The 26,951-nt window shown below is 39.8% G+C and overlaps 1 protein-coding gene across 6 annotated transcripts; it reads right to left on the reverse strand.

The window, feature by feature from the left end:
• Positions 1–69: 69 nt before the first annotated feature.
• Positions 70–26,918, reverse strand: LOC113182758 (TLC domain containing 3A). Of its 6 annotated transcripts, XR_003300791.2 has the most exons (6): positions 9,072–9,291; positions 8,530–8,613; positions 4,202–4,397; positions 2,942–3,037; positions 1,708–2,445; positions 70–557 (listed from the first exon to the last, which is right to left on the reverse strand). XR_003300791.2 is itself a non-coding variant. In XM_077794472.1 (5 exons), the coding sequence occupies exons 3-5, from the start codon at positions 4,352–4,354 to the stop codon at positions 2,179–2,181; spliced, it is 516 nt and encodes a 171-aa protein (XP_077650598.1). In that variant the 5' UTR covers positions 4,355–4,397; positions 8,530–8,613; positions 26,673–26,918; the 3' UTR covers positions 897–2,178. The 6 variants fall into 6 exon arrangements, 5 of the variants coding, with proteins under 5 accessions (XP_077650598.1, XP_026244580.1, XP_026244582.1 ...); XM_077794472.1 differs by lacking the exons at positions 70–557; positions 9,072–9,291 and adding an exon at positions 26,673–26,918 and having other exon boundaries at positions 897–2,445; XM_026388795.2 differs by lacking the exon at positions 70–557 and having other exon boundaries at positions 897–2,445.
• Between the last annotated feature and the right edge of the window lie 33 nt (positions 26,919–26,951).

Here is a 26,951-nt window from a genome sequence, read left to right on the forward strand (position 1 = left end):
CTTAGAAAGGGTGGCAACTTGGGAAAGACTAGCCCTGCCTCTGCCTCTGATTGGCCCTGTGATGTGTGTCCTTAAGAGGCCTGCACTTTTGAAAAATGAAAGGACTGAATAAGAAAAACTTAAGTGTTAAGGGGATAAATCATTGACCATAAACTCATGGGTTCTACCGAGAGATCTGTCAGAGTCCTAACTCCCATCATTTAGCATGCTCAGAAGGGACTATGCTAAGGCCAGGTCTGGTGACAGCAGAGATGTGCTTAGAGGCTGGGTATAATTACTTTCTGCCTAAAGTAGTGGTGTCCTGGTTTTGACGGATGAAATCAGGGAACAGTGTGTGCAGAAGCATAAAACTTAGAATGTAAGATTTATAAGTTATTATTGAAGAATGATAATAACTGGTTGGGGAGATGAGAGAGAAAAGTAGATGTACCTCACCTCCTGCATATCCATACCCTCATTCAAAAGGGGGCACTTAATCAGGTTCTTTCCCCCACCTAGAGTAAACTTTGCTTTGTGACCAAAGATCAGGCTTCCACTCCGAACGCATTGAGATTCACCTATGTAGAGAAGAAAAGACCTAAAGTTACATGTCACCACTGGGCTTGACTCAGGCACCTTCAGTGTATTCTTAGGACCAAAAACCAACATGTTAAAAATATGAGCAAAGCCCTCCTGGAGGCTAAAAGCATCAGCACACATTGCTAGTGATGTGAGCATGAATCGCAGGAACAATAGCACACAGCAATCAAGTGAGGTCACAGAACGGTTCTTACAGGAAATCAGTATTGATATATTTCACAAAGGACAATAAGGTGGGAAATTAGTGCAATTTAATCACCATATGGATGACATATTTTGATAGTAAAAATAGTAAAAAAAACAAAAACCCATAGCATTTTACATTTTAAATGGCACCTATTCAAGACTGAAACAGTCAAAATTGGAGACATACTCAGTCCTTTAAAGTTCATGGACAATGAATTAAAGGGCACTTTTAAAAATTCTAGATTTTTACTACCACTTGAAAAAAGTCATGATAGCAGAGTGAAACCCATCTCAGTTGATAAGGAATGATTAGTGTTGGCACCAGAGAATCCTATTTGCAAATGGGGGTGAAGGGGTCGATCTACAGGTCGTGCCTTGGCCAGGCTGGCTGCCCTCTTACTCACTAGCCTCTGGAGCTAAATGGCAGTATACTCAAAATGGAAAGAGGTTCTGGCTTCTTAGGAGGCTCTGGGAAAAGTACTCTATGGTCTAGGATGAGACATTCCTTGGTTTGGAGTATAGAAGTCCGTTTCCACTTTATAGGAAAAGGACTGTCAGATGGAATTACCTAGTAAATAGCTACTGGGACGATCATTTCACTTTGCCCCTCTAGTTTTTATGAAAGCATCCTATACATACAGATATAGGGAAAGCTGTGCATGAGGGGTCATGCTAAAAGGGGAACAGTACTTGTGACTTCTTGCAACAAGCTCATAAGTATGAGCCTGGTTTTTCTACCAAGTCAGCCTGTAAACATCCAGCTGACTTCTACTGCCTCCAGACCCACTTAAGTGCTTCACATTCCCAGCCCTGTGTCCTACCCACTGCCAAGTGAAACTTGTGGTTGGAAGTCAGTAAACAAAAGAATTCCATGTTGACACAATGAGACATGAGGCAAAGGACAGTAATGGGCTACGTAGTAAACAATAAAAAACTACATACCCACGATGATTTTCCCAGGCCAACACTGCAAGAATACATTATTTCAAGAACCAAGTCATCCCTTGCTTCTGCCGGCCCAGTACTGTGGATATTGCCCTGAGTGGTTGGAAAGGTGGGTGCCCAGGCACTGATTAACCTGGTCCATCAATCTTCACATTCCATGAGTTGACTTCCCAGAACTCTTGAGATAAGAACCAAGGAAGAATCCTCAGGCTTGTAATTAAAGCCACCTTGCTGCCAATGAAGGTCTGACAAGATCCAATAGTTGTAACCAAGAAAAAAGTGCTTTTGCAAAAGGGCAGGTTAGAAGGAGGAGGTAATAGGAATATTTTTTAGAAAATCTCAAATCCGTCTGCTTATCAATCCCCAAATGCCAGAGGCCACCCAGGGCACAGTTTGGTCCATGGAATACTGCATTGAGGAGGCAGCTAGTGTGATGAGGTGCCCTCACTGCCTGACTTGTGGGAGCAATTAACTATCCTTTTTGGCTTGGGCACCAAAGAGCCGGATTGCCTTCTTGCACAGCAGAGCGAACCAGTAGAGCTGGGGAGCGATGAGGAAGGCATTGGCTACGTTGCAGTAAAAAGGGATATTGAATGGCACCTCGAGTAGGCTTAGTCCCTGGTGTTCACCATAGGACCAGTACATGAACGGAAAAAGAAGGATCCGACAGCAGAAGAAGGTGGCCAACGTCAAGATTCCATTCACCTTGTACAGGAGAGTGTGCTGCTGCTTTAGCTGAAAAAGAAAGAGAAGCAGAATGAAGGGCAACCAAGAGGCGAGGTCTCAGGGAGCCACTAGCCCAAGTCTCCCAGTGGTAAATGAACCATTCAAGACCCAGACTGTTAAATTCCTTGACACCCACACATGCAACTAGTTTTTTAACACAGAAAAGATTATTGAACACTATTGTATTAATACACACATAGAGCCTCATAGTTTTCTCAATAGTGATATTAAATTTGGCCTAAGCCACCCAGCTAATGGGGTCACGGGAACAGTGGATTAGAACAATCTGACCAAGGAAAACAGATAGTGAACTGTCCCAAACTTTGGTCAAATCTACAATTTCATCTCTATAGGCCTGAATGACCAACTGACTTTTAAGTTTGTTAAAGGACATCCTATCCCACTATACTTGGCTTTAACAGATTTCTTCAAACCCAACAATCTCCAAAGGAAAAGCAAAGTCTGTTCCCTCCTGAACTATTTTTGTCATTTCACTCATACATGCCTGAATCAGAATTCTGCCCAGTGACACAAAGGGAGTGCTCAGTTCTGCTGTGAAGATACAGCCAACAAAGAAGTCCCCAAGGTTTCCCCGGAGCCTCTGTGGATGAAAGGAAAAAAGGAAATAAGTAGTGGGAGTTAAGAAACCACTGGAAGGAAAATTCTAAGTGGGGCTATTTTTTCAATGAGACAATGAAGGGAAAAGAAATGCTAAATAGGCAAGTGTAGATCCAGTTAATATTCTGCTGCTTCCATAGCAATAGCACTTTGATGGCCCAATCCCTGGGATCCAGAGGCAAATTCAATGACACCTGGAAGAACTCTGTAGCCTACTTTTGTGTATCTAACTTAGTTGTGCCAAGGGTACTGAGCCTGTTCATCTCAACAAAGTATGTGCTACATGGTGGGGTCTCAAAGCAATTAAGAGAAGACTCCTTAAAGAATGTAATGCTCTCAGGTGTGATGGTGCACACCTATAATCCCAGTGACTCAGGAGGCTGAGGCAGGAAGATCACAAGTTCAATGTCAGACCCAGCAACTCAGTGAGGCCCTACGCAACTTAGTGAGACCTTATCTCAAAAAAATAAAATGGCCTGAGATGTGGCTCAGTGGTTAAGCACCTCTGAGTTCAATCCCTGGTACCAAAAAAATAAAAGAAAAAAAAACTTAATGTAATTTATCTTTCTTTTTCAGAATATTCTAACAGTAGAATACCTGCTGTCATTCAGTACCACTGAGTGACATAAGTAAACTCAGAGCCCTTGTTTCTTCATTTATGGTATACAGCTAATAGTTTCTAATATTTAGCAAGCTGTAAACTCTTAAATAAGTGTGTGCTACCTGGAAGGCACTTTTGGAATAAAATTTTGAATTTCTCAATGCATTCCCATTTCTGTTCCTTTTTGAATAGATTTTTAATAGAAAGATGGATCTGGATAGCCATTATGAGGCCATTTGCTTTGATAGTCTGTTTCTGTGACATGAGAACACTGCACACAGTATGCTCTGGTACTATTATTAGTTTTATATTTGAATTTTAAATCATTTTTACACTGTATTTAACTAAAAACAGAACCTTTGACAAATGCCAAGGAATCCAGAAAGCTGGAAGACTCCTAAAAGACTCTGTTGGTAAGGAAGATCACAAACACTTCAGATTTAACAAGGCAATCCTCTCTTTTTTCAAAATATCCAGTAATGGTTAAGATACCCAGTTCAATAGGAGAAAATGAGCGACCACGGCTGCTGTCCTCTAAGGCCATACCTGTGCGACTGGCACAAGGACAAACAAAATGACTGCATGGTGTGTAATCATGAGGCGGTTTTGACTCAGGAAGTTTCGAATAGTGGTGGAGTGTCCAAGGTCTCTGGTTCGGTACCACTCACAGAGGTACATGGCGTAGGAGTCATAGACCATGTATGGAATCAAAAACCAGACATATTCTCGGGCAAGCCAGTGCCTGAAAGAAAACATATGGATGGTCTGTGAAATAATTATGGATGTCAATTAGGAAGGCTCAGAGCCAATCTCTTCCCAAACATGTTCCCTTCAGCTTTGTACTTAATCAGGTTATTACTCTAAACACTACAATGAAGATGTTGAAACTGATAAATGAGAGTGGACAACTTTCTCTAAATTACAGGGCAAATTCATGAGTGTCAAAAGCAAAAAGTAGGAATTCTTTCAGCCTTGTGTGTTCAAGTAACTGCGGTCATCATTTGCTTGATTTAGATACTCATCTATAATGGATTTCTGGCATTTTGTGATAAAAGCTGACTTTAATATACAAAAATTCACAAATGATTCAATAGCCCCAACAAGAACCCTGTTTAGAAGGTATTCGAAATCACAAATCCAATCTTTCCAGTTTAACTCCTCAGTTGCTCAACAGTTGGGAGTTTTCCAACTTAAAGCCTATGAGTTTCTCTGTCATCTGCATGCAACCCCAGTCTAGGGAGTTTCTGGGAAGCAATCCTGGCCATTTTCTTTACAATTCTATAGCTAATCCCAGTTTCACTGGCTAAGAAAGCATGCCTGGAAATGAGTTTGGAGCCCAAAGACCACATTACAGCAGAAATAAAAGGATAGGGGCTGGGATAAGCCAGTGTTCTCATTTGTTTGTCTAATAGGATTGAGTCAATATTTGTGAAATCAAACTGGTAGTTTTATTACTTCTAGAGTATATTAGAAGGAAAAAAATCTCGGCAGTTAATATAATGTTGTTCCCAAACAATAAACCTTCTACAGAATTTTTGTGTTTTAAAAAAATTGAAATTGAATTCATATACTATGCTGGGAAGGATCAGATTCACTCAGCAAATTTTTATTGAACACCCATGTGTTAGGTAGAAGAAAACGAATTTCAAACTACCTGGCCATCAGAATCACCTGTAGTGCTTATTAAGGGACCCACTTCCCCAGAGTTTCTAAATTATATGCCTAGGGCTTCAAATCTGTATTTTTAATCTAGTCTCAGGTGAGTTTCTAAGGAGTCAGTCCACTGAATTGCAACCCTGGGAATATACAGAGGGTGTCACATGCACTTCAAATGTTCCTGAATGACTCCACACCACAGCATAACTAGTCAATAAACTATGAGTAGATGCAAATTAGTACTAATGAAAAATAAAGTTCATTTGCAGGTGAATTAATTAGCCAGGTTCCATTTGGGCAAAAGGCAAAATACTCATTCTGCCTATTTATGGTCTCAGTTGCTTTCTTGAAACAATTAGAAGTAAAATGATGACAAGAACTACTAAAAGGTTGACTGAAATTTAACTGGCCTTTCCCCTTGAATGGAACCTGGAGTTTTAATGTTTTGCACCCAGTACCAATTCAAGAAGATCTAAAATTGTGACTCTCCAGTAGAATTCCCTGAAGATTTATTAGCAAGATAGCTAGACTATAATCTTAAATACAACTGGCCTGGGACTTTTCTTTGTAAAATGAAGACAATAATCCTCGTCTTAACTTTCCTGACAATCACTGTGAGGATTAAAAAATGAAAACTAGGGAAGTCCTTTTATTTTTTACATACTGAGGATCAAACCCAGGGCCGCACCAGTGTGGTGGTGTACACTATAATCCCAGTGGCTTGGGAAGTTGAGGCAGGAGGATTGCACGTTCAAGGCCAGCCTCAGCAACTAAGTGAGGCCTTAACCAACTCAGTGAGACCCTGCCTCAAAAAATAAAAAGGGCTGGGGATGTGGCTCAGTGGCTAAGTTCCCTTGGGTTCAATCTCTAGAACCAAAATAAACAAAAACAAACAAACAAACAAAAAAACCAGGGCCTCACACTTGCTAGGCTAGCACTCTACTACTAAGCTACACTGCCAGCCCTATAAGTATTTTTAAGTATAAAAGGTACTATTCAAATATAAGAGCTTCAATGAGGAAAACTGCCTAAAGCTGTGGCAGCCCATGTAGGGATCTAAAGCCGTAAAAGAAATCTGATGAAATTCTTGGCCTCATACCATACTCTGTACACAATTTTGAGAAATGGATAGAGTCTCCCTCCCATCTATAGACATTCTGTATGAAGTATAGATTGGGAAAGCAAGTAATAGAAAAATATTTGGGTGTGTGGTCTAAGAATCCTCAATGGTCTTTTTTTTTTTAAATATATTTATTATATTTTAGTTGTTGGACACAAACCCTTTATTTCATTTATTTATTTATTTTTATGTGGTGCTGAGGATCGAACCCAGGACCTAGCGTGTGCTAGGTGAGTGCTCTACCGCTGAGCCACAATCCCAGCCCCTCCTCAATGGTCTTTTTAAAAGATGATTTAAGCCAGATATGATAATGCACACCTGTTTATCCTAGAAACTCAGGAGGCTGAGGCAAGCAAGAGGATCCCAAGCTCAAGGTCAGTCTTAGCAACTTAGCAAGACCCTGTCTCAAATAAGATAAAGAGAGCTGGAGGTGTGGTTCAGTGGTAGAGGGTCTCTGGGTTTAATGTCCAGTACCACAAAAGGAGGGGGGAAAAGAGAGAGATAGATCTAGGTGCCCTTAGCACAAATTGTGCACCCATGCAGAGATAGAGGGAATAGAAATGTGTCACTCTACTTTGCAAACAATCTAAGGCATAAAGATACATAAAATATAGAATCTAAAATCCAAACTCATTTTTGCTACTGAATATGCCTAAGCCCCTAAATTACCCAGATTCTGACAGGGGTAGGGGGGAACCACCATGGTGTTTCAGAACTATAAGTTAATCATGTGTGAATAGCTTTTCTTGAAACACATAGTGTTTGCTTGCTGCGCTGCTCCTCATGTTAACTAGTTAACTCAAACTAGAGGCTACCTTTATGTTAGTTTAATCTTTGCAGAGGAGGCAGGTTTCAAGCTGATTTGATAAACTGCAGGCAAGAAGGAACTTGCTGCATGATCAGAAAATGCTAATTTAAAATAAAAACTGAACCAAGCCCAACAAATGCCGTTAGCCTTTAGCATATGCAGTGAAGGTCACTTGGCCCCATCTTCTCTTAGCATCTATAATTCAGTGCCAATAACTGGTTTTGATTAAAAAGAGGCATAAGAAGAAAAGCATGAAAATCTTCACAGCAGGAGCAAACACAATTAAGATCGCAGGTCATGGTGACAGAGATGCCTTACTCACCCCTTGCATTTCCTGTCTTAACAGGTGAGAGGCAGGAGTTGGCATAGTCAGAGAAGAATCAGGAAAGGCTGTCAAACTTTCCCTGCATATCTGACTATCACTCTTCAATTTAACTGGCTGTGTGTGCGTGCATGTGCATGTGTGGGCTCTGGGGATTTAACCTAGGGCCTCCTGCATGCTAGGCAAACACCTTACCACCAAGCCACATCCACATTCCCAGCCCTTTCAACTTAACTGGGAGAAAGTGACAATGATTCTAAAACACAGGTGGAAAACAATGGCCTTTTAAAAAGTGCCATCATTGCCCAGATGTAAATAATACTGAACAAAATAGACCATTCTGGCCTTAATTTATTATTTCTCTCACTGAAGCTGCACATAGATGCACATTCCTGAACTGCCTCTAGATTGAGCTCTAACAGACATACAAGTCAGTATTCTGAAGACACCAGAAACCTCTTCATCACCTTTAGCAAATCCAAAGGAAAGTCAAGAGCAGCATCTGCAGGGAAAGGGGGAGAGGTGGATTTTTTTTCCCTGTCAATAGGAGGGACCTTATTAACTGCACTTGCACTTATCTCTGCTAATGCATACTCCAGAGTAAGAACCCACCGAGATCATTTAAAAGCACCAAAAGTCATACTCCTACTTCTAAATAATTTTCACACTTATAAAGAACTTGAATCATACTGTTCTCCAATGCCACCTCCAATTAGACTCAGACTCTGCTGCTCTCTAGCATTTCTTAGTTTAAACTTCAATTTCTTTTCTCCTAAACCCGGGATGCTTAAAGAACAAGGAGAGGGGGAAGGCACTAATTATGGTGCCCGAGATTTCCCACCAGTCATCCACCTAACAGCATGTTTTGATAAACAACTGGTGCCTGTGAGCCACTACAATTTGAAAACTGGAAAAAAAGTTCCCCAACCCTGTTATGTGTACTTCTTTCATTGGAGAATAGATGTTACCTGTCTCTGATCACGTCGGTACAGGAGCGGATGATGATGATCCCTGACCCCGTGGCCAGCACAGCCTGCACTGAAGAAACCAACCTAAAGTGGGACAGAGAAGAAAAATGAAAGAAAGCGCGCTCCATCCAGTACTGTGGACAGCATAAAGCCAAACTCTTCAACTTTCTCCTGGGCGGAGGAAAATGGTAAGGCTGCCGCTGGGCCCTGCGACCCCCCCCCCCCAAAGCACTGGCAGATGTGAGCAGCAGGCTCCAAAAGATGCACACACATTCCCTCCTGACTCGCGTGGGCAGTCCTCCGCCCTTGTCCCCTCTCTCTTCACGCAAAGGGTCTTCGGGAAACTCTGGCAGGCGCAACACGGAGGGGCAGGAGCAGGGAAGTGAGGGAGGGAGCCCCCTCGCTTCCTGTCGCCCCCCTTTTCCGCCCTCAGTCTAGCGAAGGGCGGTCGCCGCCGGGCCCGGGAGCCTTGCAGCCGCGCGCGGCTGGGTGGGGAGGGCAGCACCCAAGCCCTGGACTGGCAGCCCGGACGCACCGCGTACCTGGTGCTGATCGTCACGTAGTCGGTGTCGGTCCATTCCAGCCGCGAGCGGCGCAGCACCCAGGTGCAGAGCGCGAAAAGCCCAGGGAAGAAGAGGGAGCCCCAGGCCAGCGTCAGCAGCATGGGTGCTTCGGGTCCTGCCGCCTCGCTCGGCACCGTTTGGCGTGGCTCAGGTTGGCTCTGCGCGGCTCGACGACTGGAGCGGCCCGCCCGTCCCTATTTCTAACCTCCACCCTCCGCCCCCGCCTTGGCCCGCCGCGACTCCGGCAGCCGCCGGGCGCTGGCCCCCAGCCCGCAGCGCGGCTCTCCGCGTGACCAGCGCGGCGGCCGCGATAGGCGCGGGCCCGCGGGCGGGGCGGGGTCTCGCCGCCGCCGCCCCTGGGCCGGGAGGGTTCCCCGGGTTCCCCCGGCCGGCCGGCGGTGGGCGGCGGCGGCGAGCAGCTGTCCCCACCCGAGCCGCTGTGCGCGTGGCCGAACGGGTTCCAAGTACGCGGACCTGCGCTCTGGACAAGCAACGCGCGAGTGTCCTCCAAGCTGAACAGTGGCGGGAAGCGCCGAGGCTGTTGGGCTTCTGTTCCGTCACTGCGGACGCCTCCCCCTCCCCCGCGGACCTCCTCTCTTCCCCAGACCCAGGCAAAAGCGGGTGGGTGGGTGGGTGAGGGCAGAAAAAGCCAGGCAGGAACGAGCGCCCGGGCCCGATCCCCTACCATCAAGGCGGGGCGAGCCCTCGGCAGGCGCACTGCCCGACGCCAACAGTGCGGTGGGCAACTCTCTTTGGGGCAAGAAAGGAGTGGGCGGTTGGGATCGTGATCTGTCGCCCGCCTTGCCTTATCTATCAGGCAATCTTGCTTTCGAATGGGAATCTTAAAGAAGGGAGTCCTTTGCACGGCAAAGGTGTCTTTCCCACATCCCCTAACTGCTGCAGTTTTTTCCAGAGTGGAGACCTCTCTCATTAAATCTTGCCCCAGAATTCCGCAATTCCTTTCTCTGTTTTGGCTTTGGGTTCAGATACTGTCCAGTCTTGGTAACTTTTGTTGTTGACAACGTGTTCTCGGGCCAGATGCCCTAAACTTGAATGGATTAGAATCAATCTTATTTTCATTTAGCACCAATCACATGGACCAGTACAATAATTTAAGTATCCCTGGCTTCTCTCCTCTAGGGAGAGAAGTTTTAACTTTGGTCTGCATCTTCCTCACTTAACAAAAAGCGCTGGGGGTGGGGGGCGGGCTGATACAATTAATTCATTCCTACCACAAATGAAAAGTACTGTGGGTCTCTTCAGATCGCCAGCAAGCAAAAGCTCACCGAAGACCCATTCAAGGGTTTTGCAACAGCTGGGCTCAGCCTCTCTCTGCGCCACTATTTCCTCAGTTATGAAATGAGAAGGAGGCTGGATTACAAGCTCTTCAAGGCTCTTCCAGCTTTAAATTCTTACGATTCTGTGACCTCTATAAAGTGTCAGGCGGTTTCTGCTAGATGACAATAAATTACTTTTAACATGTCAGTTACTAGTACAGAAATATAGAGCATGAACACAGCTTTTGTTTAAATTTGTAGTTAATTAGTAATCTGGGAATGTTTCATAGGTTTAAAAGATAATTTCCCTTTATTAATAGTACTATTGTTATTAATTAGGCTGTGATCTTTTGGGGCAAAGACAACTTTTAACTTTTCCAACATGTTGTTACAATGAGGAATTTAGCTGACAATACAGTAGGGGAAAATCCAAAGAAAATCTGAAATTTAATCTACTTGGGGAAACATCTGTAACTCCCACATTCACATATAATATACATGGTGAAATTTGAAAGATACTTTAATTTGGTACCAAGATGTTTGACAAATGAGTCTTCCTGGATTTTCAAATTTACACGTGGACAAAGAATAGCTATCTGAACTTTCCATTCCCTCCAGAAAAACAAATCTCCTGCAGTCCACTTTCTATTCCCTACCCATATATCCTGGTCACCTCCAGCCCCAGTTTTTCAGAGTGACAAGTGTTTACAAGTCCTCCCTGCATTCTCTCGGAGGGATCAGCAACATGCCCCAAATATGCTAACACTTTCAAGTGGTAGGAACCAATCTATCCTCAAGACAAGAAGCTGTTTGTACACTTTTTAAGGGGACTTTATGAAGTAAAAACAAAGGAGATGCTTCACCTATAGAAATAGCAAGTAAAATCAGTTTCCAACATTATGCCCAATGAAATCACCAGAATGTTTAGGTTTAATCACCATAAAGCCGACAAGTACAAACATGAACCTTGGATTTTCAAGTAATCACACCCTTGTGGGAAAATGATAAAGCCAAATCAAATGCACCAAGCCCTAAGTTAAAAAAAAAAAAAAAAAAACAAGCTTAAGAGTTATAAGGTTTTTCTTTTCTTTTTTGGTGCTACAGATCCAATCCAGGATTTTGTACATACTAAGCACATCCTCTACTACTGAACTACATCCCCATCCCTCTTCAAAAGTCTTGAATCAGCTGGGTGTGGTGGTGCACACCTGTAATCCCAGTGACTCCAGAGGTTGAGGTAGGAGGATCACAAGTTTAAGGCCAGCCTTAGCAACTTTACAAGGCTTTCAGCAACAGTGAGACTCTATCTCAAGATAAAAATAAAAGGCTAGGGAAGTAGCTCAGTGGTAAAAACTGGGCTCAATCCCCAGTTTAAAAAAGAAAAACAGTCTAGGATCAAATATTTCCTTCTCCAGATTTCTATGTCTCTTCTAAGCAAATGTGTAAATTCATATTCTTATCTGTCTTTGCATTTGAGTAGCAAACATGCTGCTTATTATTTCTATGTATGTTTCCCCACCAGACTTAGCTTTTTGAAACAGAGTTTGTCTTTGCATTTTGTACCTAAAGTTAGGTCCGGCACATTTCAAGGGGTCAATGAATGATACTTTTTAAACCTAATGTTTACTGAGAATTTTTATTGCTATATGAAAGGCACTATATCAAACATTTTGCTTGTATTAGTTCATTAATTCCTCTTAACAATATGTGGCAGGGTGGAGGTGTATGTAGAGAGGACAATATAAGACGGGGGTAGGAGGGATATAAGACCCAGTCCTCAATAATTATAAACTTGCCCAAGATCACATTGCTGGTGGCAGAGTTGGAATCTGAACTCAATACTTTCTGCCTTCAAGGTCATGTGTTTAATGACTGACTACACTGCTTTCAAATTTGATAAGCAAAGAGAAGGTAATCATTTTTTAATATTTATTTTTTAGTTTTAGGTGGACACAATATCTTTATTTTATTATTTTTTTAAAGAAAGAGGGAGAGAGAGAGAGAGAGAGAGAGAGAATTTTAATATTTATTTTTTAGTATTTGGCGGACACAAGATCTTTGTATGTGGTGCTGAGGATCAAACCCGGGCCGCACACATGCCAGGCGAGCGCGCTACCGCTTCAGCCACATCCCCAGTCCCTATTATTATTTTTTTATGTGGTGCTGAGAATCGAACCCAGTGCCTCACACATGCTAGGCAAGCGTGCTACACTTGAGACACATCCCCAACCCCAAGAAAGTAATCATTTTTTACAATATAGTTTTGGATTAATAACCACTATTCCTAATTGCTTGCTCACAAACATAAATGTAGGGTGGCATTTATGGGCTCTGATGCTGCTATTATTAACACCATTTTATATTTATATGAGACTTTTATAATTTTTCTAGGCACTTTCATTTATATTATCTCCATTGGTTCTCAAAGTAAGCCAGTGAGGTAGGCTGAACATATTATTAGTTTCCTTTTACAGATGAAGAAACCAAGGTATAGAACTGATTTGCCACTCTGTGAAGGGACTAGGTTCCAGAAAGACAATAGGGCTCCTGATTCCTGTTCTAGGGTGATTTTTTAAAATATTTTTTTAAATTGTAGGTGGACCCAATACCTTTATTTTATTTTTATCTGGTGCTGAGGGTTGAGCCCAGTACCTTCCACAAGTGAGGCAAGCACTCTACCACTGAGCTACAGCCCCAGCCCTCTAGGGTGATTTTTAAACTATTTTATGCCATAGTATTGGGATTTAAGGAGTTTGTATCATTTTGCTACTTGAGTGGGTTTCAAGAGTGAAGTCTGGGTGACTAGATGCTAAGTGACGACTCATTTACCAACTTTGGAATCTTAATCTTTGAATAGGGAATGTACAAAGCTCCCAGTTTGGGAGGGCTCTGGAGGGATTCTTCTGCCATTTGAGGTACACGATTGTAATTTTTGATCCCTTTTTTCCTTTAGAGTAGGCCATATTCTAGATACCATTATTTAGGATAATGGGGAGAGGATACAGGGACTCTCCCCATGTCTGCTACCTGCTTTCTCCAGTCTTACATTGAAAATATCATACTTACACGTGAAATATTTGGGAAATCTCAAGTGAATATCATAAGATATGTGGGCTATTATTCTGATCAAAGATATTTTTCCCCTATCCAGAAAAATGATTCTACAAGAAAAACCATTGAGATTCACACAGGAAACAACTTCATATTGAGCTTCAGAAGTAAAAGAGAAACTGGTGGCACATGCCTATAATCTCAGCCAATCGAGGCTGAGGCAGGAGGAGCACAAGTTTAAACTCAGCCTTGGCAAATTAGCAAGGCCCTGTCTCAAAAAAACAAAACAAAAAAAATTAAAAACGGCTGGGGATGTATCTCAGTGGCAGAGTGCCCCTACGTGCCCAGTACTGCCAAAAAAGAGAGAGGAAAAAAAGAGTTTGGAGGTCTCCATCATTCATCCACTTTAAAAATCCTAATAGAGGGGCTGGGGATGTGGCTCAAGCGGTAGCGCGCTCGCCTGCCATGCGTGCGGCCTGGGTTCGATCCTCAGCACCATGTACAAACAAAGATGTTGTGTCCACCGAAAACTAAAAAATAAATAAATAAATATTAAAAAAAAATCCTAATAGAGAAAACCAAAACCTATTCTAAAATAAAAGTTATTTTGTTTGGGATCACACTTCAGAGAGTGCAAAGGAAGGAGGATAAAAGAGAAATGAAGTGATAGGAAGAGACACAGAGAGAAAGTTATAGCACAGGAAGAAGATACATCAAAAGACACCAAGACAGGGGCTGAGATTGTGGCTCAGTGTTAGTACATTTGCCTAGCATATGTGAGGCACTGGGTTTGATTCTCAGCACCACATATAAACAAATAAATGAATAAACGTCCATCAATAACTAATAAAAAATTTAAAACAAAAAAAGAGAGATCAAGACAACTTTGGAGGCTGAGATAGGAGGATCATAAGTTGGAGAACAGCCTCAGCAAGTTAGCTCTGATTCAAAAAATAAAAAGGGCTGGGGATGTAGCTCAGTGGTAGGGTCCTTGCCTAGCATGCATGAGGCCCTGGTTAAATATCCTGAAGGGGAAACAACAACAACACCAAGAAGATAGACACAATTACAGGAAATAAAAGGGGCAAGATACACCCTAAGTCACAGGAAAACAAACACAGAGATACAAATCCAGAGACTAGTATTCACAATAATAGCGGAAGAAGAGGAAATGGAGAGAAGACATAGAGAAAGACAAAATGAGGCATACAAAGAGAAAGAAAGCAATAGATTTTTAAGGAACATTGTTCCAACAAAACCCATATGGCATTTAAAGACACATGGCACAAATAGGGAGGTGACTTGCTCCCAGGACTGACATGTGACCAGGAAGAAGTTACACACTCGCCTCTTAATTTCTCCTTCATTTTTGTACCCAATAAATGCCTGATCACTATAGCCTTGCACTGATATGGATTTGTGTGTTTCCCCAGATGGAAGGGACTTTCTGGGAGGCAGACAGCAGTGAGGTTGGGATCTGAGAACCTGAGTTCCAGTCCTGCCTCTGCTATCCGTAAATTGCCTGACATAGAGCAAACAACTAAACTTTCCATGTAAAAGAGAGTTCCTCCACCTGCCTCACAGGGCTGAGAGAGTTAGGTGAGTAATGGTCTTAAAATTACATGTTAATCTATGTGCTGGGTATAGAGGGATTATTTTCTTTATCCTGGGTCCCAATAGCCTAACCTCCTGCTATTAAACTTCTCCCTAAGCATCTATTGGATTGAAGATCCTCTTAGCTGGCCTTAGCCACCTCCAGACTGCAGCTTCCTCAGTTTTATTCTGGACTATTTGCAAAGCAAATTGTGGGTCTAAGAGGCACAGTCACACCCCAGGCACATGGTTTCTGCAAACAGTGACCACAGCTGCACACCACAGGGAAGTCTTTGCTCTTGTACACAATGATAATGATCCCTGTCAATAAAACCCATAATTTACACAAAGAACCGATTATATAGTGCTTGCCTTTGTGTATTGCTTTTTATTTTTCAAAGTATTTTCACATATCCATTTCTTTTGTGATAAATGCAGAAATTGGCTTTTTTTTACAGAGTCACACCCACCTAAAAGTAGGCATTTCTAAACTCAGGTTTAAACAAGATTCAAGGACATTGAACCATTATGGAAATTACCTTTGAAATAAGCTAGAGAAACCAGTAAATCCCTGTGAACAAACTCAGCTGCTTTCGTAAGTTTTCAGACCAATAATTTTCAATGTCTTCATGTCTCATTGGTAATTCCATAAAAGGTTTATTTTGCTAATTCAAGGCAGGTGACCTTTTTTTTTTTTTTAGTTTTTTTTCATTATAAAAGGAGTATATTAAAAAGTAATACATGCCCACATAATCACAAATATTGCCATCACTGAGAGTTATTATTGTTCAGCTTTTGGTAGAATTCTTCCTAGTCCTCCTTATGTGCATTTGTAATATATTTGATTGAGATGACACTTTAATTTTGAGTATCAATATTTTATTTATAAGCATTTTCAATGTTTTTTAAAATAAAATTTCACAAACTTCATCTTCTTTCTTTCTTTTCTTTATTTCTACACTACCACCACCCCCCTGCCCTCAGCAGGGATTAAACCCAGGGACATTCTGTCACTGAGTTACATCCCAGTCCTTTTTATTTTTTGAGACAGAGGCTCATCAAGTTGTCCAGGCTGGCCTTGAGCTTGTGATGATCCTCCTGCCTCACACTCCAAAGTGAGTAGGATTATAAATATGTACCCTTATGCCTGGCATACACTTCATTTTTAGTAAGCTAGAAGTAATTTGACATTTGAATTATTATAGTTTACCTTTCAAAGAAGGGAGAGCACGTTTCCACATTTGTTCACAGATCATACAAATGAAACCTTTTTTAAAAATATTTTATTTTTTAGTTGTAGTTGGACATAATACCTTTATTTTATTTTTATGTAGTGCTGAGGATCGAACGCAGGGCCTCGAACGTGCTAGGCGAGCCGTCTGCCACTGAGCCACAATCCCAGTCCATGAAACCTTCTTTTTTGGTAACTTTAATCTTAAAAATATTCAGCACTTAATGTTAGCACTCAGTTTCAGTATTGAGAATGAGTATCATAATTTCTATAGAAACCCAAGCTCCTATTTAAGTATCTAGTTTTTTCTTTATATAGGCTAAAATTCCTTTTCTCCCAAGCAGAGAAAATTCCCATGTGCCAGGTAATATAACAGAGCTTCCTGGCAGAGGTCTGAGAAGGATTTTATATAATATTAGAGCAAGACAACTGACAGTGAGCACTTGCTAGCTAAGATGTTGTTGCCACCTTCCTTCTTTTATGTGTTATAAGTCTGTTGTTTGATTATGCAATATCATCTGTGACTTTACTGGTTTGCATTTTATGTTTTCTTTTATTTGGACTATAAGGGCCATGCTCACTCAATCTGCTGCTGTTTAATCCTCTACTATTGGAGTCATGGCAATATAACAGTCCACTCATAAATTCTCAAGAGAGAAAAACATTGTTTCCAAAGAAACAATTAGAAGATAAAAAGCTCCCTCTTTTCAAACAATACACTAATTTATCAAGAAAAAAATTTAAAAATCAATGGAAATATAGGAGATTAAAATAATTTAAGTAAAGTGGCTGGTTATAAGATCAATATACAATATACAAAAAAACTTTTTTTATAAGCAATAAACATCAATTAGAAATAAAATGGAAAATGAGGTCCACTTACAATATATTTTTTAATATTTATTTTTTAGTTGTACAAAATACCTTTATTTTATTTATTTTTATGTGGTGCGGAGGATCGAACCCAGGGCCTTGCACATGCTAGGCGAGCGCTGTACCGCTGAGCCACAACCCCAGCCTACAATATACTTTTTTAATTATAAAATGCCTAGTTTTAGACTGAACAAAACTATGCAATATCTATAAGAAGCTAAAATGCATAAAAGCCTAAGTCAAATGGAGAATGTGGCCCTGCAGGGAAGAGTCAATATTGTAAACATGTTGATTTCCTCCAAATCAATCTATCAACTCAATGCAATCTCAATTTAAAAAAAAAAAAAAAAAAACCGGGGCTGAAGATATGGCTCAAGCGGTAGCGTGCTCGCCTGGCATGCACATGGCCCTGGGTTCAATCCTCAGCACCACGTACAAATAAAGATGTTGTGTCCACCAAAAACTAAAAAATAAATATTAAAAAAATTTCTCTCTCTCTCAAAAAAAAAAAAAACCCAACATGTTTTTAATGGACTCAATAAGCACTTTCAAAGGCTTACCTAAATTAGGGAAAATGTGCAAGAATGGTCAAGAATATTTGAATACAGAACACTGGGGGATTTACTCTATGTCAAAATATCTAATAACTTATTATAATAGTGTAAAAGAAACAAATAGATCAATGAACCCAGAGTCCTGAGCCAGACATACTAAATTTATCCATAGCAAGACCCCATGTGAGAAAAGGAAGGGCTACCTAAGAAAAACCACAGAAACCATTATTCTTTCATTAAGAAAAAAATAAAATTAGAAGTTGAATAGTGTCTCCTTACAATTCATCTCCACCCAGAACTTCAGAATGTGAATTTTTTGGTAATTAAGGTAAGAATTGATATGAGACCATATTGGATTAGGGTGGCACCTAAATTCATGGAGAGTGTCCTTATAAGAGACAGAAAAAGACATACAAAGACACAGAGACGGTGGCAATGTGACGATAGAGTAAGAGATTGCAATGGTAAGTCTGTAAACCAAATGATGCCAAGGATTGTTGCCAGCCACTAGACACTGAGAGAGAGGCATAATAAGGTTTTACTAGAAACTAACCCTCCAACATGTTGAGTTCAGAATTCTGACCTCCAGACTGTGAGAAAATTCCACAAGCTACCCAACCTGTAATAATTTGTTATGGCAGCCTTAAGAAACTAATACAATGCTTTAATCACATTTCAAATATAAAAGAAGTTCCAAATTATCAAAGGTTAAATACTGTAAATGTATTTGAAGACAACCTTGAAAAATGTTTTTATAATTCATAGGCTAGATAACTTCCCAAACAAGGAATCAATCCCAGATATCTTTTAGAATTTGTATACATTAAAAATAAAATTTAAAATATGTGGAAGAAAAATAAAATTAAAAAGCCAAACTGTATATCAAAAGGCACTATTAGGTTAAAAGACAAGTAAGTAACTGAAGAAAATACTTGTAGTATGTAGCACATTAAGGGTTAATATCTATACTAGTCAGAGATTATACAAATTATTAATGAATACAAATGACTCAGAAAAATTATTCAAATTATAAAAAGTGGAAACACTGAAGAAATACAAAAAGGCCAATAAAAACTTTATAGTAGGAGCTGGGGTTGTGACTCAGTGGTAGAGCGCTCACCTAGCATGCGTGAGACACTGGGTATAACCCTCAGCACCACATAAAAATAAAATAAAGATGTTGTGTCCACCTCTAACTAAAAAATCAATATTAAAAAACTTTATAATATACAAATAACTGATAATATCCAGTTTACCTAAGGAAAGAAAGATATACACACTTTTTTTACAGTGCTAGTAGAAGATAAATATGTGTTTAAAGAATATTATATTATTATAACTCTAACCTAGAGATGAAAAAAGAACATAGTATTTTTTGTAATAGAAAAAAAATCAGAAACAGCCTAAATACCTAGCAATGAAGTAATTAAATATGTTGCAGCATGTTGAAAAGGATAATTAGGGCTTAGGATGTAGCTCAGTGGTAGAGTACCTGCCTAGCATACATAAGGCCCTGAATTCAATCCCCAGTACCACACACAAAAAAATAAAAATAAAAACTAGACCAAGATACAAGGAAGAATCTCCAGGATATATTAAGGGAAAAGAACAAATCACTAAATAATAAGTACAGTTTAATTTAATTTATTTATCAACGATATATATCTAGATTTCAAACTACATACATAAACTATATAATCGATTTACAAATATTCATATACACAAATTTCAAACTATAAATATGATTGGTACATATACTGTTATCTAATCATGCAAAGAAAGAGTGGGGAAAATACAAAACTGCCAAGCTGCTGTGGAGAAAGGCAGTGTGTATGTGTGATTGGTTTTGAGTGTGTATTTGGGGTTAGGAGAATAAAGAATGACTTTCGTGTTTTCCTCCACATACTTCCAGGTTGTGTGAGCTTTTCAAATAAAAATGATGTATTATAAGTAGAAAGAAAAAAAAACATAACAAGCACATAGAAAGTAATGACACTAATTGTTAAGTGTGTGGACCATTGTTCATTACTATATGCATGTGGATATTTTGAAGGTTTTTTTTTTTTTTTTTTTTTTTTTGGTACTGGGAATTGAATCCTGGGCTTTGTGTATGCTAGGCAAGTGCTCAACCACTGAACTGCATTAGAAATTTGATAATGAAGCAAGAACAGTCTTTTTTTTTTTTTTTTTTTTTTTAGTTCTCGGCGGACACAACATCTTTGTTTGTATGTGGTGCTGAGGATCGAACCCGCGCCGCATGCATGCCAGGCAAGCGTGCTACCGCTTGAGCCACATCCCCAGCCCCCAGCAAGAACAGTCTTGAAAAATACATGAAAGGTAATATTTTTAAAAACACAACATGCACATAACATTCTTTTGGTGTCATCATTTTTTAAAGTGTCAAGGCATCACATGAGTCTTTGGGAAGTAATGCCTTTGATTTTTCAAAGTGATACTCTGGGACGTTAAGAGTTGTAAGAACAGAGGCTGGGGTTGTGGCTCAGTGGTAGCGCGCTTGCCTAGTATGTGTGACACACTGGGTTCGATTCTCAGCACCACATACAAATAAATAAAATAAAGATCCATCAACAACTAAAAAATATTTTTAAAAAAGAGTTGAAAGAACAAAAGCAGACACTGGAACACAAGAGACATTAATGTCAGTCTCCTCACTCTACTGGCCTGCCGATGGTGAAGACTAAGGAAAAACATATGGAAACATTTAGCCATGCACAAAGTACTATGCAAATCCACTGTGTTTTATTAGCCCCTAAAAGCATTCACTATCATGTACTGAGTGGATTACTGTGTTTGTCCACTAAATGCTAAATTCTAAAGATAACACATAGATAGGGCACAGGGGACAGAGGGGAAAGGAGGGAGGATAGGGGTAGGAAAGATGGTAGAATGAGATGGACATCATTATCCTAAGTACATGTATGAAGAACCGAATGGTGTGAATCTACTTTTTGTACAACCAGAGACATGAAAAATTGTGCTGTATATGTGTAATATGAATTAAAATGCATTCTGCTGTAATATATGATAAATTAGAATAAATAAATAAATTTTAAAAAATATGCTTAGGTAAGACCAATGAGGGCAAAGAAAGAGAGAAACCAAGAATAAGCAGAGTAAAGATTTTCACAGTGGGCTGGGGCTGGGGCCGAGGCCAGGGCTCAGCGGTAGCACACTTGCCTGGCACATGTGAGGCACTGGATTCGATTCTCCGCACCACATATAAATAAATAAAGGTCTATCAACAACTAAAAAGATATTTTTTAAAAAAAAAAAGATTTTTCACAGGCAGTTTAAAATATGTAATTGACCCTAAGGAGGAAAATCCAAATTTGGGGATATTATAGATTTGGAAACGAATGATGGTTGTGAGAGTGGTTTCTTAATGAGTTTCATTAGGGGATGAATTGGAGTGGAGGAAGCTCAGAATCTAAAACAATAATATATCTTAAAAATAATTTTTAACTGATTTTCTGAGGCAGATCTAAAAAAGTTAGGTAAGCAAAATACTCTTAGAAAGTTATTATGTATTAGTGAGATAAAGATCATTCTTATCAGAATACTGTGTGAGAAGGGTTGTTCACAAGATTTTTATGTTTAGCAGAAGGCATGGGTTAAAAAAAAAAGTTCAGAAAGATTCAATAAAATAATCCCCTCCATGAAAAGTATATGCAAAGTATTATTCAAATGTGTGTGTGTGTGTGTGTGTTTGGTACTGGGGATGAACACAGGGGCACTTTACCACTAAGGAACATCCCCAGGCCTTTTTAATCTTTTTTTTTTTTTTTTTTTTTTTTTTTTTGAGACAGAATCTTGCTAAATTACCGAGGCTGGCTTCAAACTTATTGTCCTTCTGCCTTGGTCTTCCACGTCACTGGGATTACAGGAGTGTGCCACCATGCCCAGCTAAATATGCATTTTTATGAGGAAAGGATCTATATATAGTTCTGCAGCTCCTCCAAGAAGTCTAGACTTAAAAAAAAAGATTAAGAGCTATGGCTTAGACCAGGAGAAGTGTGGCAGCAAGATCCAGCTCAGAGCACTCATTGAAACTCAGCAGGCAGAAATAGAACCAAGAAACAGGAAAGGAGTGCCAGAAGTGGCCGTAGTATTGTAAAATACTTAAGGGTTTTAGATACAAGGAATTAATGGTAACTGTATTATAATTATTGCTGTTAATATCAGTTTTACAAAACAAGTATTTTTATATTTGTTGTCACATATAAGATTTACACAAACAGTATGCCATTTGATCCTACATAATTATCACTTGATCGACTGGAGAGATTACTGAATATGAAGCCAATGTAGCCAATGGGAAGGGTTTAATTTAAAACTATCTAGGAGCTAGCATAGATGCATGACTGCCAGCCTCAAATGTGACCGTGGGAACAGGGGAGCTGCTGAAGCTAGTTGAGATTATGATCTGCTTAGCAAGAATGGGCATGCACAGAGAACCAGAGTACCAATCAAAACAAAACTGGTGCCTAGGATACAGAAAACATTCAGAACCATCTCAAAGTCAATCAAAACAAATGCCAGTGCTCAGGAAATTCAGGAATAAAGAACAACAAAAAGAACCAGTCATCATGAAGAGTCATTTACTAAAAACAGTCCATACAGAAGCACAAAAAAAAAAAAAAAACACTGTGAGCAAGATTTTGTGTGGAATTTCCACAACAGTATGTTTTCCCAGTATAAGACAGTCTGGGAGTTTTTGTCACCTATACTAACAATAGGATCTAAACGTGATTGTGTTTGAGAGCCTTAGGGGGCATTTTGGAAATTTGTGTATTTTTGGTAATACCAGTGTTGGGAGAAGGTGCTATCTACTGGCATTTAGTGGGTATAGACCAGGTAATTCTGACAGATTGGAATATGTACGTATGTATTTTACAGTGTTGGCTATCAAACACAGGGCCTTACGCAGCTGAATGCAGCTACTTCAAAAACAGTAAAACAGGTCACAAATATAACAGGATATTTGAGACTCCTTATAATAGTTAGAAACACTAAATTGACAGAGGCACATGAAATTTAGAAATCTCAGTGGATTTCATTAACAAAGACTGTTTTTAAATTACTTTATATTTCCATCCTGTATCCTTAAAGCAATTCTTTCTTTTTAATTTTAATTTTATTTTTTTAACCTCGAGAAATGAGACTTCCTCATTTGGGAATCTCTGTTATTGTCCCATGTCACTCTGATGTTTCCTCAGAGATGTACCACACAACTCCCTCAGAGCCTGCTGGTTCCTCCTTTTCCAATTTATCCTCTGCCATTGCCTATTAAAAGGTGTGGTCTCCAGGATTTTGATTTTGCTTTGTTTTAAAGTATTAGAGATGGAATTTATGCCTTATGTGGTGAGATTTCAAGGTAGAAAATGTTTTCTATAATCCTTTGTCGTCAAAGTATGACATTCCACAGCACAACAGGAAATTCCTTCTTTTGGAGGGGGGGCGGGTACTGGGGACTGAACTAAGTGGTGCTTTACCACTGAGCTACATCCCCAGTCCTTTTTAATTTTAATTTTGAAATGGTTATTAAGTTGCTGAGGGTCTCGCTAAATTGCTGAGTTTGGCCTCAAATTTGCCTCCTGCCTCGGCCTCCCAAGTAATTGGGATTACAGGCAGCACCACACATTCAGCTAGAAAATTCTTTTTTTTTTTTTAATTTTTTTTTGGTTGTAGATGGACACAATATCTTTATTTTTATTTGTTTATTTTTATGTGGTGCTGAGGATTGAACCGAGGGCCTTACATGTGCAAGGCAAGTATTCTACCACTGAGCTACAACCCCAGCCCCAGCTAGAAAATTCTTAAAAAACAAAACCTGGCTCATTTATGAGAAGTTCACATGTTCCTGATTTTCATACCTGAATTTCTCATATCCATAAACTTCCAAATTTTATTTACCTTAAAAGTATATAACAACCAGTGCATGCCTGAAATTCCAGCAACTCAGGAGCCTGAGGCAGGAGGATTGCAAGTTCGAGGCCAGCCTCAGCAACTCAGTGAGGCCCTAAGCAATTTAGTGGAGACTATGTCTCAAAATAAAAAATAAAAAGGGCTGGAGATGTAGCTTATTGGTAAAGCCCCTGGGTTCAATCCCCACTACCCTCCCCCCCAAAGTATTTAACATGTTTTTCCAGGTTTTCTCATGTTAAAGGTATTTCTCTCTTTGGCTTATCATATTCAATCTTGTCTGTATTACTTCTCCTAATGTGATTTTTTAAAAACCTAGTGTTCACCTCCACCTCTATTCCTTTAACTATCTACACTTTTGTATTGTGTATATCTCTTAAATTTGAATTTATATTCTCATTATTAGTGTTTCTGCAAATGGAAGGAATATAATGGAATTGGGAGCTTTGGGGAGTTTGGGGTCATAGTGGGAATGCAACTGACAGCTGACAAGGGATACATAAAAGGACAGTCAGCGGAAATCAAAGCATGAATTTGTACTGGACACAGTCACCTGGTTTTAGATATTCCAGCACAATTCAGGCAGCTCAGAAGTGGAGATACAAAAATGGAGGAACCCTGGCTGATGACAGGCATGGCAAACAGCCACAACATTCCTCTGCTTATAATCCTTCAAAAGCTTTCTGTTCTTTAACTTGACTTTCCGCTATCTGGCACTACCTATTTCTCTGGCTTCCTTGTGTACCACCGTTCCCTTGGTTTCAAAGCCCTGTCATACTATTTGTCATCTCTTAGCCTTTTTCCTCACCCTTTGCTTCAGCTTAAAAATTCTTTCCTCAAAGAAGCCTTCTCTGACTTTCAAGTCCAACACTCCTCAATAGTCATTCACCATATACTTTATTTGTCTTTCATTGGACCTCTCACTATTACATATTTATTTGTATGAATACCCTTTCCTGACATGGACATAGCTTGTTGAGGCAGCACTTGATCTATTTTATTCATTGCTGAATTCCAAGCACCCAGTCTAGTGCCTGTCACTAAGAGGAACAGGTATTCAATAAGTTTATTGAATGAATGAAAGAAAGAAGGACTTAGCTATAGGACTTTGAGCAAGTTTTTGTTTGTTGGGTTGTATGTTTTAAGCAGATCTCCATTTCCTCATCTGTTAAATCAAGATAATCATAACTACTAAATCTCAGAATTGTTGTGGGGACTAAAAAAGACAATCCAGGTAATATGCTTAGCATGGTGCTTGGTACATGGTAAGGGATAGGAAGTGTTAGTTGTTATGGTAATAATTAAAAATAAGCTCTAGGAACAACTGAAACTCTTAAACATTGCTGACAGGAATGTGAAAATAATACAGCCAATTTGGAAATTAGTTTACTACTTTCTTATAGAGTGGACTACCATGCAATCTAGCAATCCCACTTCTAGGTACATACCCAAGTGAAATGAAAGCATATGTTTATACAAAAAAATCTCCACATAAATGTTTATAGTAGCTTTATTCATAATTGCACTAAACCGGAAACAACCCAAATATTTTTAAACAGAGAGTGGATAAATAAATTGTGATATATCCATACAATGAAATATCACTCATCAAAAAAGAAGAAATAAACTACTGATACATGCAAAAACATGGATGAATTCCAAATGTATTATGCTAAGCAAAAGAAGCCAGACTTAAAATGTGACATATTTTATGATTCTGTTTGTATGGAATTTATATGACATTCTGGAAAAGCCATTTCTCTAGGGACAAAAATAAGTTAATTTATTAACCAAGAATGAGGAAATTAAGGGGAATGATGGAAATGTCCTAGGACTGGATTGTAGTTGTGGTTAAATGACTACATGCATTTACTAAAACTCCTGGCATTGCAACATAAACGAATGAATTTTACTGTATGTAAATTATATCTTAATTTTATGGAAAAATATCCAGGACAAGTAGATAAAATTGCCTTTTCCTTTTATAAAACAGTAATTATATTTTCTGATTACAAAAATACTAGAAGCTGGGCATGGTTGCATATACCTATAATCCCATCGACTCAGGAGGCTGAGGCAGGAGGATCACAAGTTCAAAGCCAGCTTTAGAAACTTTGTGAGACACTGTCTCAAAATAAAAAATAAAAAGAGCTGGGGTTCAGTGGTTAAGTGTCCCTGGGTTCAATCCCTGGTACCAATAAGCAAATAAATAAGTACTATAGTTTCATTTGGAAAAATGCAAAAAAATAATATATCCTTGTTATTATAGCCACAAAATACACACACACACACATACACTGGTTCCATACAGTTTTTGCTTTCTGAAATACCTATTTTGCTTAGTTTGAAAAACACTGTGCATATTTCCCCATGTCATTGATTATGAAAACCATGATTTTATGTTTTATTGCGTAGTTAATTTATATCTAAGCATTCCTTTGTTAAGAATTATATTGCTTATATAATTATTTGTCATATTGAAAATAAGAAGGGATAAGGAATTATATTGTTTTCATTTTTTTTTTACTATAAGCAATTTTCATAAAAAAAAAAATCTCAGTGGGACCAGGGACTATTCCACAATGTTCAACTGGTAAAACAACCTTTACTTTGGCTGCAGTTCCTCACTGTTTAAGTGTATGCAGGAAAAAGTGGTTCCAAAGAGTGATCTGGCTTCTTTATCCTTTCTGGGGCACAGGGGCTAGACACCCTAATATTTCCTGTATTGCTAGTTTAATTTCATAGCTCTTTTAATATTTAATGTTCACCCCATTTAGTGCAAGATAAGCAGGGCAGATGGAAATTTGTTCAAGATCACACAGCTTATCAGGAGTGTAGAAAGGGATTCAGATATCTGAGATATTCCGTGTCCTGGAAAGTAAACATTTCTCAGGTCTTGGGACTGCCTATGTTTACCCCGACCCCAAACCCCATAAAGGGAGGGAGCTTCACTATTTCCCAGAAAACTGTCCAGTGGCCCTGCACACGGGGAACTTATCTCTACTAAGTGAACGCGCTATTCCATCCTATCAATGTCTTTGGCAACATCGCCACTTACCAGCTGGGGTCATTTCATCCCTGATGGCAGGGAGTGAAAGGGCTTCGCGGCCCGCTGGGGTTGCTGTCCAGAGGTCACAACGCAGCTGCCACTCACTGAGGCGTCCGCCTCGGAGGCAAGGCTGTCCCCGACACCGGGGCCCTCAGAGCGAGGACGCGCCTTGGGCGAAGTGACGAGTGCCCCCATCTTAAGGACCCGCCGAGGGCAAGCCCGGGCTGCGCGGCTAACTGGCTGTCCTGGCTGACTCCGGAGAGGTGACAGGCAAGCCTCCAGAGGTCA

This window comes from Urocitellus parryii, unplaced genomic scaffold, assembly GCF_045843805.1.
Source record: "Urocitellus parryii isolate mUroPar1 unplaced genomic scaffold, mUroPar1.hap1 Scaffold_152, whole genome shotgun sequence".
Classification (NCBI taxonomy): Eukaryota; Metazoa; Chordata; class Mammalia; order Rodentia; family Sciuridae; genus Urocitellus; species Urocitellus parryii.

Excerpts from the sequence above, each read along its gene's own strand:
- LOC113182758 (XM_026388795.2), bottom strand. The coding sequence starts at position 9,193 with ATGCTGCTGACGCTGGCCTGGGGCTCCCTCTTCTTCCCTGGGCTTTTC. Across the intron at positions 8,614-9,071 it reads TACGTGACGATCAGCACCAG|GTTGGTTTCTTCAGTGCAGG; the intron begins GTACGCGGTGCG and ends GTCCCACTTTAG. Across the intron at positions 3,038-4,201 it reads TCCTTGTGCCAGTCGCACAG|AGGCTCCGGGGAAACCTTGG; the intron begins GTATGGCCTTAG and ends TTTCATCCACAG.